General features: G+C 42.2%; 2 protein-coding genes across 2 annotated transcripts; both read left to right on the top strand.

Annotated features, from left to right (window-relative positions):
- Window positions 1-416: 416 nt before the first annotated feature.
- LOC309546789 (olfactory receptor 51E1-like) lies at window positions 417-6,056 on the top strand (the record flags this gene model as incomplete). The annotated part of the gene is made up of 3 exons (XM_082246478.1): window positions 417-422; window positions 537-1,470; window positions 5,911-6,056. 3 exons carry the CDS (start codon window positions 417-419, stop codon window positions 6,054-6,056), a joined length of 1,086 nt encoding a protein of 361 aa, XP_082102604.1.
- A 5,301-nt stretch (window positions 6,057-11,357) lies between these two features.
- On the top strand, window positions 11,358-12,296 carry LOC309547767 (olfactory receptor 51E1-like; the record flags this gene model as incomplete). The annotated part of the gene is made up of 1 exon (XM_082247755.1): window positions 11,358-12,296. One exon carries the CDS (start codon window positions 11,358-11,360, stop codon window positions 12,294-12,296), a length of 939 nt encoding a protein of 312 aa, XP_082103881.1.
- Between the last annotated feature and the right edge of the window lie 2,823 nt (window positions 12,297-15,119).

Raw genomic sequence — 15,119 nt, 5'->3', positions numbered from 1 at the left:
TAGAGTACTGCAATCACTGAGCAGCAAATGATATCACCTGGGATGTATATCAGTTATCTTGCAAACCTGGCCTGTTAGTGGGCCCTGAGGGCCAGGGTTGAGGACCACTATGTTAAAGCAATATTTTGACTTGACCAAATAAATGACTTGACTTGCTTGACTTCTAGCAGGGACTCGACTTGACTTGCTTGCTTTTCGCCACAGTAACTTGGGACTTGCTTGAGACTTGAAGGTTAAGACTTGAGACTTGCTTGTGACTTGCACATGTGTGACTTACTCCCATGTCTGGTGAGTGATAGTAACCGGTCTCCGCTCTGAGCAGATTGAGAACTGAGCAGTCAGCTGTCATGTGATTGCTCAGCTCTCAGGCTTAGGGCCAGAGGGTTACAGCTGCATCATCAGACTGATGTTGCAACATGGAGGTGAGTGTGTATGTTTTTTTTTTTTTTTTCATGTAGCCCCAATTTTTTTTTTAAATCAAATGCGTGTTCTCCCAAAAACAAAATGTACACATGATCTGCATTTCTTGTCAACAGATACTTCAAGAAATGATTATGGACAACACAACCACTATTAACTACTTTATACTTCTGGGACTTTTGGAACTGGATACATTTCGTTATATGTTTAGTGTCTTTTTTATTGTTGTATATTTAGGAATAATTCTTCTCAGCAGCATTATTGCGTACATTGTACTGACAGAAAAAAGCCTCCATGAACCCATGTACATTCTCATATGTAATCTGGTCCTTAATGGAATTTTCGGGAGCACCTCAGTTTTCCCAAAGCTGATTGTTGACTTGATAACATCATCAAAAAACATTAGCCGTGTCTCCTGCCTTGTACAAATTCAGAGTGTGACCACATGCATCTTTTTTGAGATCTCTACATTTGCTGTCATGGCTTATGACCGATATCTTGCAGTCTGCCATCCCTTACGATATGTCACCTTGATGTCACTTGAGATGGTCTTGAAGCTCAGCATTGGATCTTTGGTCTTCTGCATCCTTGCAGTTTTAGTAGCTGTGCTCCTTTCAGCCAGATTGCCTCTTTGTGGAAGACACATCAAGAGCGTTTTCTGTGACAATGTGTCATTTTTTGTTTTGTCCTGTGTAGATTCTTCTGTGAACAATCTTTACGGCACAACTATAACTGTGGTCTACTTATGTGTTTTGCTGCTTGTCATTTTTTATTCCTATATCCGGATATTTGTGACATGTTGGACTGTTTCCAAAGATGCCCAAAAGAAAGCCATCCACACTTTGATGACACACCTAATTAACTTCTCGATATTCCTTGTGGGACTTTTGTTTGTCTTTGTTCGGCACCGGCTTGGTAGCAATGGCCTCTCACTCTCTATACACAACCTTCTCTCTTTATGTCTAGTGGTGGTTCCACCCCTTGTCAATCCCTTCATATATGGGGTGAGGACTAAAGCTTTACGAGAAAAAATTGGCCACTTTTTGCAAAGTAAAAAAGTTTTCTAATACAAAAAGAGTTGAATTTATGTTTTTAAATGCAAAAGAAATCATTTCCAGCACGGACAACACAACCAATATTAATGATATTTTACTTCTGGGACTTTTGGAGCTGGGTGTATTGCATTCATTATTTTGTGTTTTTTCTATTGTTACATATTTAGGAATAATTCTTCTCAGCAGCATCATTGTACTGACCAGTGGTGTATTTTAGTTTTGTGCTGCCCTAGGCAATACTAAAATCGGGCGCCCCCATCCAAATTTGTCCCATTCCTTCATGTTTAAACTCTCTGACTCTTCGCAGCTCTCACCTCTTAACAACCCCCCCCCCCCCCCCTATTCTTCACTGCTGCCACATCTTCACAAATTCCCCTATTTGCAAATCCCCCCCACTCTTCACAGCTGTCATCTTCTCACTCCCCCCTCCACTCTTCACAGCTCTTACATCTTCACAACCCCCTCCACTTTTCCTCTTTTCTCATGGCACCATAGCACTTCTCCCCACTTTCCCTTCCCCCACTTTTTTGTTTGTGTGTTTTTATTTCTTTGTTGTTGTGTCACTACACTATCACTCTGTTTTTCCTGGACGACTTGGAGGGTGTGGGTCTTTGGGCCCAGCCTTGAGTCTTGGGAGGGGGGTGGATATGACCTTCTGGCTTAGTTCGCCCTCTCTCATGGGGTCTCCCTTTGGGGGAGCCCCACCTAGTACTTGGGGTGGGCTGTTTCAGCAGTCCCCCTGGAGAACGGGGTCTATCTGGTTTCGGCCAGACGGACCATAGGAAGTACCCTAAATCCCTGTCAGGAGTCTTGCGCCCTGGGGGATCGAGGTTAGGGTCCTACCTCTTCGGAGGGAAGACCATTTTGCACACCCTGTGCACTTTTTTATGCACCGGGTGTAAGTCTTTTGAGTGTGTTTCACACGCCACGGGCTTAAAAAAATAAAAATAAAAATCAAATGGCTGGTTGTATTGTTTCTTTATTTTGGAAATGAACAGTCATCAGACAGTATGGTGTGTTTTTCGTTTTTTTGTGTGTTTTTTTTTTTCCTTTTTTCTCTCTTTCCAACAGTTGGGGAATCCTCTTTTTCCAATGCATGATAAAGGAAAAGAGAAAGAAGAGAAGTATAGATTTTTTTTTATATATTTACCGAACATTATACACCTCTATCTATATATACTTGATGTCTAACATTCTAGAAACGCATGCACGTTTTTTTTTTTAAAGTGTTTAATATTCTGATGCTTGGTACATTTGCCGTCGCTGTTTAGTCCCCCTGCTTGCTTTCAGAACCTTATTTTGTATCTGACATGGTTATATCTCTTAGCCCTCTTTACACTAACCCTGGGTTATTTTAAGATGGCCTTTGGGGTTCCCATGGCAAGAATTGGACGAATTTGCCCACACAATTTGTTTAACTAGTCAGGCCACTTGTTGTCCCCTGACTCCATTTTTATTTTTTTATTTTACTTTACCCTTGTGGCTTTTTATAGCTGGTTACTTATGTTTGGAAGGTCTAACTTTTCCAACCATCTTTTTTCTTATAGAAAAATAAGAAAGTATATTATGAAACTATATCTAAGTATAGCAATACATTGCGACATTGCAGTAGTCGGTCGTATCCTGAACTCTGCTATAGCCCTGGTATCTACATTTTTCTACAGTGGAGTTGTCTGTATTTAAGTAAACCACCCTTGCATTCTTTTCCATTTATTTTTTTTAATTAGTGGTATACCATAATCTTATATATCTACTCTAGCTTACCTAATATAATTTTTCAAAGGGACTTAAGGTACTATCACATGAACAATATAGGCTGTTTGGAACTTTAGATGAGACACAATCAGGTAATGCTTAGCGTCTCCATCCCTGTATCAGAAAAACTGAAGGTTAAGGGGATTTAGAGAGGTGCATGGAAACCAGCCAGCCCCCAGTCTGCTGTACTCACCCACCAGTCTGCCAAGCAACCAAGTAGGCCTGTCTCACGATATAAGTAAAAAACAGGGGTTTAGTTGACACGCATTTGCAAACGCATGTGTAAGCTCCACTGCACCCTGTGTTACTTGCAGTCCTAACACTAACAAATCTGAGTGTCTCCACAATGGAAGCACATGGTTTCTAATGGATGGATGGGAGACAGGGGGGTCCCCTTAACTTTCAGTTTTTAAGGTACTATCACATAACATGCAAAGATTTAATTCTCCTAAAAAATGCGAAAAAGCCTTTCGACATTATAAAAAGTTAGGCATAGACATAATCTAATGACAAGAAACCCATTTTTCATCCAATAACCATTAACATTATTTCTATAAATCTTATAGTCAGTTCCCCTTTACAACATTCTCATCCAAGTCCCGAGGAGTGGCTATTTTCATTCAAAATTCTATAGTTTTTGAGATACAAAATATATATATAAAGACCCTGATAGTCGTTTCCTGATACTAAACAGTTCTATCAGTGGTCGTCTATTGACAAAAGCGTCATTTTATGCTCCAAATGACTCGCGGTCCTTGTTTTTCAACAATTTTTTTACACTTTAGACAATTACAATTCTCCACATATCATTATAGGTGATGATTTTAACTTAGCTGCTCATCCGACATTGGATAGAAGCAGAGTTGTACCCTCTTCTAAAGCAGTCCCTAAATCTCAGATTCGTTCCCTAAATAATTGTCAACTAGTAGACTCTTGGAGGGCTCATAATATCAGTACAAAGACTTACACATTTTACTCCCACCCACATGACATTTATGCCAGATTAGATTATATTTTTAGCAGACCAATATTGTTAGCCAATTCCTCTAAAGCTGATATCCACAAATATGTCATTATTACCAAAACCCCACAAAGACCACACTTTCCCACAACATTTTTGCCCAATCTCAGTCCTTAATGACCTGAAAATTTTTGGATGTCTGCTGGCGGACAGACTGGCGGCAGTTATCACATCCCTGATCCACTCTAACCAACCAGTTTTTATCACAGGTAGACAAAGTACAAATAACATTCGCCTTGACACTCTCGCCCAGTTTGCATACTTAGCCTTACATACATAAGGCGTTTTATAGTGTCAGTTGGTCCTATTTAAATAGTTATTTACCTAGATTTGTCATTTCTGATACATTTCTACATGGATTTAAAGCCCTATATCAACCCCCCCCCCCCCATACTAGAATTAAGCTCCCAGACAACAACCTGGGAAGGGGGCACTAGACAGGGTTGCCTCCTTTCCTCACTAGTATTTGCTCTTGCTATTGAACCCCTAGCTTGCGCCATCAGAATTAACAGGAATAATAAAGGTTTCATTAAAGACCCTAAAGAATTTAATTTAAGTCTATATGCAGATGATGTTCTTGCATTTTTAGCAGAACCCCTTATCTCCCTACCCAATCTTTTAGCTGAACTAAAAACATTTCAGGATCTCTCAGGTTTGGGAGTAAATTTAGCTAAATGCTCAGCCATGCCTATTAATCTTCCTTTGGAGTTGACAGCTTCTCTGCAGGAGTGATTCTCATTTACCTGGTGCACCCAATCTTTTCCTTATTTAGGTATTCATAATACACCTTCATATAAACTAATGTATCAAAAAAAAATATCCATCACTCTTTGCACATACAAAAACCTTATTAAAACTCTGGTCATCATATCAAATATCCTTTCTTGGTAGAATATGTGCAATTAAAATGACTATATTACCCAAACTGCTATTTTATTTCCGAGCTTTACCACTATTATTCTCCAAATCGAATCTAGATTCCCTTCAAAGAGAAATCAATAAATTTGTTTGGAATGGTAGAAGACCAAGTTGCAGTAAATCCCTTCTACATAGACCTCAACCACAGGGCGGCCTTGGTCTCCCTAATTTATGGCATTCATTTCTGGCTGCTAGACTCTCACCACTTGCTCAATGGTTTACTACAGAGAGTAACATCCCATGGCTGTCTTTTGAAATATATTCTATTCTTCCCTATCACCTACAGGGCTTTCTGTGGACCAGGTCTGTCTCCCTCCGTCAGATCCCCAAACTCAACAGGGTGGTAGCTTACTCATACCAATTATACTTACGCCATAATGACACTTTTTAAAGGGCCTCCCCCATTTCACCATTATCCTCTTTTTTTGGGGGACCCTCACTTCATCCCAGCCTTTGAAGATAGGAGTCCTTTTGCATTATGGCTAAATTATAACCTTACAAATTTGAAATCCCTTATGAAAAATAATATGATCTGCACATTTGAGTTTCTACAATCTAACTATAACTTACCAACTTCAGAACTCACAAGATATAAACTACTTAAAAACTTTTTTTAAGAACATTTCTCTTTAACCACACAGTCCCCTAATTCCCTTTTTGAACAAATCTGCATATCATCCCCAAAAGATAGGGGGCTGATTTCTCATTTATATAGCTACCTTAATGGATTTTCTTTTCCAGATAAATCCAAACCCATGCTCCAATGGGAGACAGATCTGAACTGCATGTTTAATAATGAGGAATGGGATGTCATGATTGATAACTTAGGGAAATATATTCGCTCTCCATCCATCAGAGAAAAGCCTATAAAACTTCATACTAGATGAACTCCTGCCAAGATACACTCCTTCTATCCTTCAGCATCTCCCTGTTGTTTTAGGGGTTGCCCTGAACATGGCACTTATTTACATATATTTTGGAGCTGCAAATTTTTACAACCCCTGTGGCAACAGACTACTGCATGGGTTACAAAATTAACAGGTAAAACGATAACTCTTACACCTCAAATATGCCTTATGTTCTTCCTTATACCTTACATTCCCAACCCTTGTAGTAGATTATTGCACACCCTTTTTAGCTCTATCCAATGGATGATTGCGTATAATTGGAGTTATTCTTCCCTTCCATGGGCACAAGTGTCAACAAGAATGGAAATGATCAAACTTTCTGAAGGTATTTATCACACGCCTAATGACACTATGCATATTTTTGTAAAAAAAAATGGTCATATTTGGACTCTTCTTTAGTCCATGTAATATAACAGAACTATATGCTCAACACCTTCCTTAATCTTGGTCATTCATTCATTTACATTCCTTTTATGTTGGTTTATCCTTTTATTTGCATATTTTACCTTCTCTTACAGCTCCTCATTATGGTAACAGTTTATTTTTTCCATCCCTTTTAAGTGCCTTACATATACAAACGTTTTTTCTTGTTATATTCTAACATGTTATCAATATCTAAATACATATCTTGTAATAGTACTATACAAATATTCTTTTCTATATGATTGTACTTGTTATTGACCTTCCGAATAAAATCGTTTGTAAACAAAAAAAAAGAAAGATTTGCTAAAGCAAGCCAGAAGAGTCTTTAGCCGTTTCAGGCAGTCATACATAGCCAGTGCTCAGTTGGCTAAAATTCAGGATGGAATTCCATCTGCCCGTAAACCGCCTGATTTTTGACATGCCCGCCAGGTGGAACTCGACTTTGGCAATGCTGCAGCAGCTGCACATGCAGAAGGTGGGCCATCAATAAATACCTGTGTGAGTATGGCACATCGACAGGCTCGGCTGTTTTTCCCCTTGCCAATGGCTGCTGATAAAGGATGCATGCATTGTACTGTCACCATTTGAGGAGGCCACAAGGATAGTAAGCCGTGACAATGCATGCATCAGTGACACAATCCCTGTTGTGTTCCTGCTGGAGCAGACTCTGCGTGGAATTATGGACAGAGCATTCGAGGCAGAGCAGCCAGAGGAAGAGGAGGACTTCCTTTCCACTCAAGACCCGCTTTATGCAGACACCATTCTTCCAACGCCACAGAACACACAAGAGGAGAGGGAGGAGGAAGAGGAAGATAATTCTGGCAGTTTTGGAGGTATTGAAGCAGAGGAAGACATAAGTCAAACCTTAAGTGATGGTATTCCATCCCCAGAACCTTTGGGAGTAATACATGGTTAGAAAACAGGAAAGCAGAGCCGGGTGGAATGTCAGAAAAATTGCCAGCATCCTGATTACTGGAAGAATACAAATATATTGCATTTAATAGCAACAAGAAAAACCCTTCAGGGACTTTTAGGCAGTTGATACAAGATTCTATATACAAAAAATACAATGGAGAGTACCCAAAATTATAAGATTCACCCCACTATAGCTGCCTAATGATGGACTATCTAGGGGGATCCTGTAGTGCAACCTGACATGTTTCGAAGTGATTCCTTCTTCTGGGGGTTTTATGTTTAAGTCTACACAAAATTCTTTGAAAGTATAAAGGAAAATTACCACATAGAGGAACAAACCATCTATAGTAATTTACTTAATTTAGTCAATATACATTTATATATATTTATGTACCATAGTACACTTATGCTGCAAACAATGCAGGAGGCTGAAAATACTTACATTTGTATATGATAAACCATATAAATGCCTTCAAATGGAGCTGGGGGTGACACGTAAACGGATTAAAAAGGAGGAATGTAAACACCTGTGTCAAAGATGCACTATCACACGGGCCCACCCAGAAGGCCCCAGCCAGGCTGCCAGCTGGAACTGACAGACTCAGGAGGGAGATGCACAATTTGTAAAGAAATTCTGTTAGCAAAAAATGACGGAAAAAAGTTTGTATGGATATATAGTAATTTGAACAGGCTAAGCAGTGTATATACAATGGCCATATTTGAGTAGATTGAGAGTAAGTCAACTCTTATAAAAGGGAACATAAACAAAACCAAAACAGGGGTAGAGAGTGAGGAGAGGCTGACCTGTACACTGCTGCAGATGAAAAAATATTCTCAGAGAATCCAATCCAGACCCAGTCCCAAATAGTAAAATGGTAGAGATCACCAGATGGGGCTGGGCTGTATATATTGAGGGGGTAAATTACCTAAAAATTGCATGCAGGTATGTAAACCTGCCTCCTACTCAAATTTAGCTTGGGACCAATTGAAAAGCACGGTCAAATAGCCCCAGAAAGAGGGCTGGCTCGGGCCTAGGTGGGCCCCCGGTGTGATGACACATGGCGACACCCCACCTTTCCAGACCCTGGTAGGTTTTAGTCTCATGGAAAAACTAGTTTTGAAGCTTCCCAAGAGAGGTGTAGAAGGGGGTTGCCTTAGTGATGCATTTCAAAATTTTTTTTAGTCCTCAGTGCCCAGGGCTGTCAGCTTCCACATTTCATTAGCAGCGTCTGCATCATATGGTGGGAGATTATCTAGGTGTGAAAACAGACATGGAAAGCTTTCCAGTTGGCGATCCACTGGGTTACTTGGTCAGGAGAATAGACAACTGGCCAGAACTTGCCCAGTATGCAATTGAGCTGCTGGGTTGCCCTGCATCCAGCATGCTTTCTGAAAGAGCATTCAGTGCTGCCAGAGGTTTTATGACAGATAAAATAGAGCGTCTGTCCACAGATTTCATTGACCTGCTGACATTTATCAAAATAAATCATTCCTGGATTAGCAGCAGCCATCAAGCCCCTGATGTCAATGTCGCCGATTAAGTGTTTTCTGGATCTGGAATTTCTGAAAGATTGTCTACACTGCCTACTTTTTGGGTGTTGATTTTATCTGGAAGAAATTTATTGGTATAGGTTTCCGGGGCACAATTAACACCCAAGGACCAATTTTTCTGCACCTGTTTGAAATGTAAATTTTTTATAGCAAGGCCAATTCTTGCTTTCATCTAGAGTACCTCTATAGCACATGTGTCAAACACAAGGCCTGCAGGCCAAATCAGGCCCTCCAGGCCTTTTCATGTGGCCCTCGCATCCAGGGGAAGGGGCAGAAGAGAGATGTGAACAGCCTGTGAAAGAGAGCTGATTCCTGCACACTGTGCATAGCACACCCCTAAACCCTGCACTCAGTATGTAGCACACTCCTCAATACTGCAATCTGTACACAGCGCACTCCTGAACTCTGTATGTAGTGCACCTCTGAGCTCTGCACTCTGTAGGCAGCGCACCCCTGAACTCTGCACTCTGTACATAGTACACCCCTGGACTCTGCATTCTGTACACAGTGCATCCCTGAGCTCCGTACATACCGCACTCCTGGTATTTATTGCCCCTTTAAGATCCTCTCACTGTTAGTGCAATTTGGCCACATTAATAGTTCGATGCGGTTCAGTGGGAGGAGGTTCCTGAACCTATTCTCTGAGAAAAAAAGCCCCTTCATAAATGTATATAGTCTTACAGATACAACTGGCCCTTTGAGGACAACCATAATGATTTTGCGGCCCTCAATGGAATTAAGTTTTACACCCCTGCTCTATAGGGTTACCGTTTGAAGGCACCATCAACACCCAAAGCCCAATTTTTCCACCACTGTTTGACTGGGGCACATCATATCAATTTTTGACAACAAGGCCAATTCTTGCATTCATCAAGAGTACCTCTATAGGGTTATGGTGTGACTACATCACCAACACCCAAAGCCCAATTTTTCCGCACCTGCTACATCTATCCAAAGTCTGTGAAACAGACACCAGAATTTAGCCAAAAAATCTCCAATCTTGTTCAGAGTGCACTAAATTGTTGCCTCATCATACAGGCTGACTCCCCAAGCCAATGTTGGCAAAAACTTGCAGGGAAAATGTCATTTTGTTGGCTTTATAGATGTCATTTTTGCTGCAGCAGGTTCTATACATGGTACAAATGTGCCACTTTATAGGCAGACTAAGGGGATCCCCAGACGCTATATTTAAAGGAATTTTTCATTTTTATTGTTTCATTTAAGCATCAGTAAATGGCTGCTCATTAATAAATTATGTTTTTTACAAATATTTTTTATGGATACAAGTCCCCCAGTGTAATACCCCGAACCCCCATACCCTTTGTATGCCCAATAACTTGCATATAAGCCCTCAAAATGGGCACTTTTTCCAGTTTGGGTCCCATAGACTTCAATGGGGTTCGTCCTTCAGCTCTGAACTTACGCAAAGTTCAAACCGAATGGGGGGGGGGAGTGGGGGGTTGTTCGGCCCATCTCTATTCACTACATGATTGACATGACTAGAGACCTTCTACTGGTCATCTACTTAAGGTGAACTGATGTACAGTATAGCATCTTATTTTGGTACCCCAATTGTTCAGTGAGGAATGAGACTCTCCAGAAAATAATCCACACTGGGCAGAAAAATGTTTGCTGTAAACTTCTTTCTCACAAACAGATCTAAAGAGAGTTTTTTTCCAAGGGCTATAAAATCATTAAATATGGAGACAATATTGAATTAAAAACACGGGTGGCCCTGGTTTGCTATTATAACAGATGTTCTTATTTTTAAAAGGGAATATTTTAGTATTCTCAGTAATGATTTGATTTATGTATTGTGCATGAGTGTGTGGTGTATTATTTTTATGCTTTTTATGGTTTGTTAATGGGAAGAGTAAGATAGAAATTTCATTGTGAATTTATTTTTGCAATGATAATAAATCTTATCTTATCATATTTGATCTGATCTTATCTGTTATTATTGTGAATAGTTGAGTCATCAATAACATCAAACCAACAAAAGAGTAGAGTTGTTTTTCTCCATTACTATTCAAAGCTGATGTCAGTTCAATTTTTATTTCAAAATTTCTCTTTTCATGTTTTATTTTTCACTAGGAAAGCTTTTTAAATTTATCTGCACTACTTCATTCCATTTCTGACACTAATTAGTCATTAGCAGATGTAACAGCTGTGGTCCACTGGGAAGAATTGGATGCAGTGACTACAAAGTTTCTAAATCTAGACAGCGAGGTGATAGCTTTATGAAACCTATAAAAGCCCAACTGAATTCAAGACAATAGCAATTCGACAAATGCCGCACTAGGGCCTCACAGGGCCTCTATGAATTACGTGCATTCAGATTGAAAAGAACATTTTAGGAATTGTTGATTTTGCAAGACATAAATCCAAGTCATGAGTTCGACTCTGAAAAATGTCTCTGTAACCAATTTTGTTCTGGTGGGGCTTATTGAGATTGAATCATTTGGATATGTATGTGCTGTTTTGGCTCTTGCGTTATTTTCAGTCACATTGTTTATGAGCTCTATGATTGTCTATGTAACCTGGACAGAGAAAAGCTTGCATGAGCCTATGTACATCTTAATATGTGTTTTGGTTATGAATGTGATGTTTGGGAACGCAGCATATTTTCCCAAGCTGGCCATTGACTTGTTATCTGGATGCTCAACCATCTCACTCACAGGATGTCTCTGTCAGTCTTTTTGTATCGAGCTTTATGGAACGAATGAAATATTTACTTTTACAGTAATGGCATATGACCGATATCTGGCTGTAGGCAACCCTCTGAGATACCACACTCTAATGACCAATGCTAAAGCTCAAACAATATCACTTGCCATATATGTTTACGTAGTGGTGATAATAATTGTGGATACATTGTTGATATTAAGGCTAACTTTTTGTGAGGCAAATGTTAACAATGTCTATTGTGAGGTCATGTCTCTACAACCGCTGGCTTGTAACGATATAACAGTTAACGTCATCTATGGAACGATTTTGGCCTTGTTCAATTCGATTGGCTGCTTGCTTATAATAATGTACTCTTACATAAGAACAGTCATCATCTGTCTGAAACTTTCTGCAGAATCCTCCCAGAAAGCTATACATACATTGATGACTCACATATTGGCCTTCTCCATTTACATTGTCACTCTCTTATTCCTCAATTTCAGGTACAGTCTAAGCACAGGTTCTATATCAACCAAAGTAGATGTTATCATACCTTTGATCGGTACCAGCATAGCTACTTCGGCAAACCCTCTGATCTACGGGATAAGGACCAAAGCTCTCAGAGAAAAAATTGTATGCAAAATTGTTGGCAAAACAAAATAATAAAATCAGTTTATATTTTTTTCAGCAGCAATCATACTATTGTAGAGATGTGTTATTTTTCCAAATGTCTTTTTAACTTTTTGGGGTTCTGTAGGAAACAGAGGCTGTAGACCAGCCTGTTGGAGTGTTCTCTATGCATGGACTGTACTGTTTCAGTCACTTACTCCTTGGGCTCTAGTGGGGTGTGTTAGAGAAGTGCCTTTCTGTATTATGGGTGTTTAGTTCAGTGGCTTGGGGGGGGGGGTGGCTTGGACTGGCTTGGAGGGTATTTAAAGTGGTTCTAAAGGTAGAAGTTATTTTTTTTTTATACCTTAATGCATTCTCTGCATTGAGCTAAAATACCTTCTGTGTACACTTTTACTTACCTGACCAATATCGATCCAGCATTGTGCATGAGAGCAGCAGCTCTCTTTGCTCTTTCCAGCCTCATTGGCTCAGAGGCAGCAGCAGGAGCCATTGGCTCCTGCTGTTGCCAATTATAAGCAGTGAGGAGGCAAGCTCACATGAGTGCCCCCCAAGCAAGCCGCTTGCTATGGGGCATTCGTTGGGGGAGGTTAGCCAGGATAGCTTGCAGGGAATCATCCCAGAAAACAGCACTGCACAAAACAGGTAAGTTTGACATCTTTGTTATTTCCTTTCCTCTCCCCCCCCAAACTAACCATAAATTGCTCCACTCCGCATACCTCTCCATCCCTCCATACACAGCTCAGCTCTGTGCCCCTTCATCCACAGCTCACCTCTGCAACCCTTGTTTACGGCTCACCTATACACTCCACCATCCACATTTCACCTCTTCTCCCCCGTCCACAGCTCCCCTTTTTTCCCCCTGTCCATAATTCACCTTTTCTTCCCCCTATCCACACCTCACCTCTTCTCCCCCGTCCACAGCTCATCTTTGTACTTCCTGTCAACATCTCATCTCTGCACCCCCCTTGTTCACAGTTTACCCCCTAGTCTACACCTCACCTCTTCACCTTCAGTCACAGCCTATCTCTGTCTCCTTCCACATTTTACTTCTTCACCCCCATTTATAGCACTCACCTCTGCACAACCCCCCACCCCTCCCCACACACAGCTTTTTATTTACACAACCAGCCATCCCCACAGCTGTCACCTCTGCATGGCCTCCCATTCCTAGCTCCCACAACTGCACAACACCCTTACCTTCCCACATCTTTCTCTATGCACAACCACCTCACTTTCCAGCGATGCAGCTGGTTCTGTTCTATTAGGTAGACGCAAGCTTTTTCTATTCAACATAGTGCACACTGCCTGCGCAGCTTTGCCTATCAGACCAGGTGTAGCATATGTGTGTGCTGCTTAGGTTCCGCAGTGGAGGACAATGAAAATGACCATCCGTAATTGCCTAGATTCTAGGCAGAATTTTGCGATCATGCAAAATCAGCATTGAGGCACAACTCCAGACATAGAAGTGAGCTGCAATTAACACAGTTAACCCTCTAGTAACCTGTAGCTAACTGGCTATACTGTTACACCAAGCACTCAGGATAGGATATAGGAGATGGTTAGAGGCTGCGGAAATGATACAGAAGATGGTTAAAGGCTGCAGAGGATAGCATACAAGAGGTGGTTACTGTTTGTGGGCAAGATACAGATGATGGCTAGCGGCTGTGTATATGATACAGCAGATGGTTAGAGGCTGTGGACATGAGAGGGGGTGATGGAGCCAGGTGGTGGGGGTGCATGGAGAAGAAAGGGAACAGAGCCAGGTAGATGGAGGAGAAGGCGGGGGGGGCAGAACTAGGAAGAGGGAGGGGACTTAGCCAGGTGGACAGATGAGAAGGGGGTGGAGCCAGGTGGAGGGGAGGATGGAGCAAGGTGGACAGAGGAGAGAGGGGGTGCAGTCAGGTGGCCGAGGTGGATGGAGGAGAAAGGGAATGGAGCCAGTTGGATGGAGGATAAGGCGGGACAGAGCCAAGAGGGAGGGGGAGGAGCCATGTGGAAAGGAGAGAGGGGAGGATGCAACCAGGTAGAGAAGAGGACAGAGCCAGGTGGAAAGAAGAAAGGGGCGGATGCAGCCAGGTGGAAGAGAGGATGCAGCCAGGTGGACAGAAGAGATGGGCAGGTAGAGCCAGGTGGAGGGGGTGGTAAGAGGTGAAGGGGGACAGAGCTGGAAGGAGGTGGGACAGAGCCAGGTGGACAGAAGAGAAGGGCAGATGCAGCTAGGGGGAGGGGAGGACAGAGCCAGGTGGACAGAAGAGAGGGGCGGATGCAGCCAGGTGGAGGAGAGGATGCAGCCAGATGAACAGAAAAGAGGGGCGGATGGAGCCAGGTGGAGGGGGTGGTTAGAGGTGAAGGGCGACAGAGCCGGAAAGAGAGGGGACAGAGCCAGGTGGACAGAAAAGAGGGACAGATGCAGCTAGGTGGAGGGGAGGACAGAGACAGGTGGAGAGAAGAGAAGGACAGATGCAGCCAGGTGGAGGGGAGAACAGAGCCAGTTTGACAGAAGTGAGGGGCAGATGCAGCCAGGTGGAGGGGAGTACAGAGCCAGGTGGACAGAAGAGAGGGGCAGATGCAGCCAGGTGGAGGGGAGGATGCAGCCAGGTGGACAGAAATGAGGAGTGGATAGAGTCAGGTGGAAGGAGTGGATGGAGGAGAAGGGGGAATGGAGCCCGGTGGACAGAAGAGAGGGGCGGATGCAGCCAGGCAGACGGGAGGACGAAGCTGGGTGGACAGAAGAGAGGAGAAGATGGAGCAAGGTGGAGGGGGTGGATGGTGCAGAGGGGGGGACAGAACCAGGGGGAGGAGGGACAAAGCCAGGTGGACAGAAGAAAAGTCAGAGCCACGTGGAGGGGGGTCACA

Source organism: Pelophylax lessonae, assembly GCF_965119305.1.
Source record: "Pelophylax lessonae genome assembly, chromosome: 2".
In the NCBI taxonomy this organism is placed as follows: Eukaryota; Metazoa; Chordata; class Amphibia; order Anura; family Ranidae; genus Pelophylax; species Pelophylax lessonae.
Note: the sequence above shows the minus strand (reverse complement) of the source record. Positions and strands in the feature narration are given on the sequence as shown.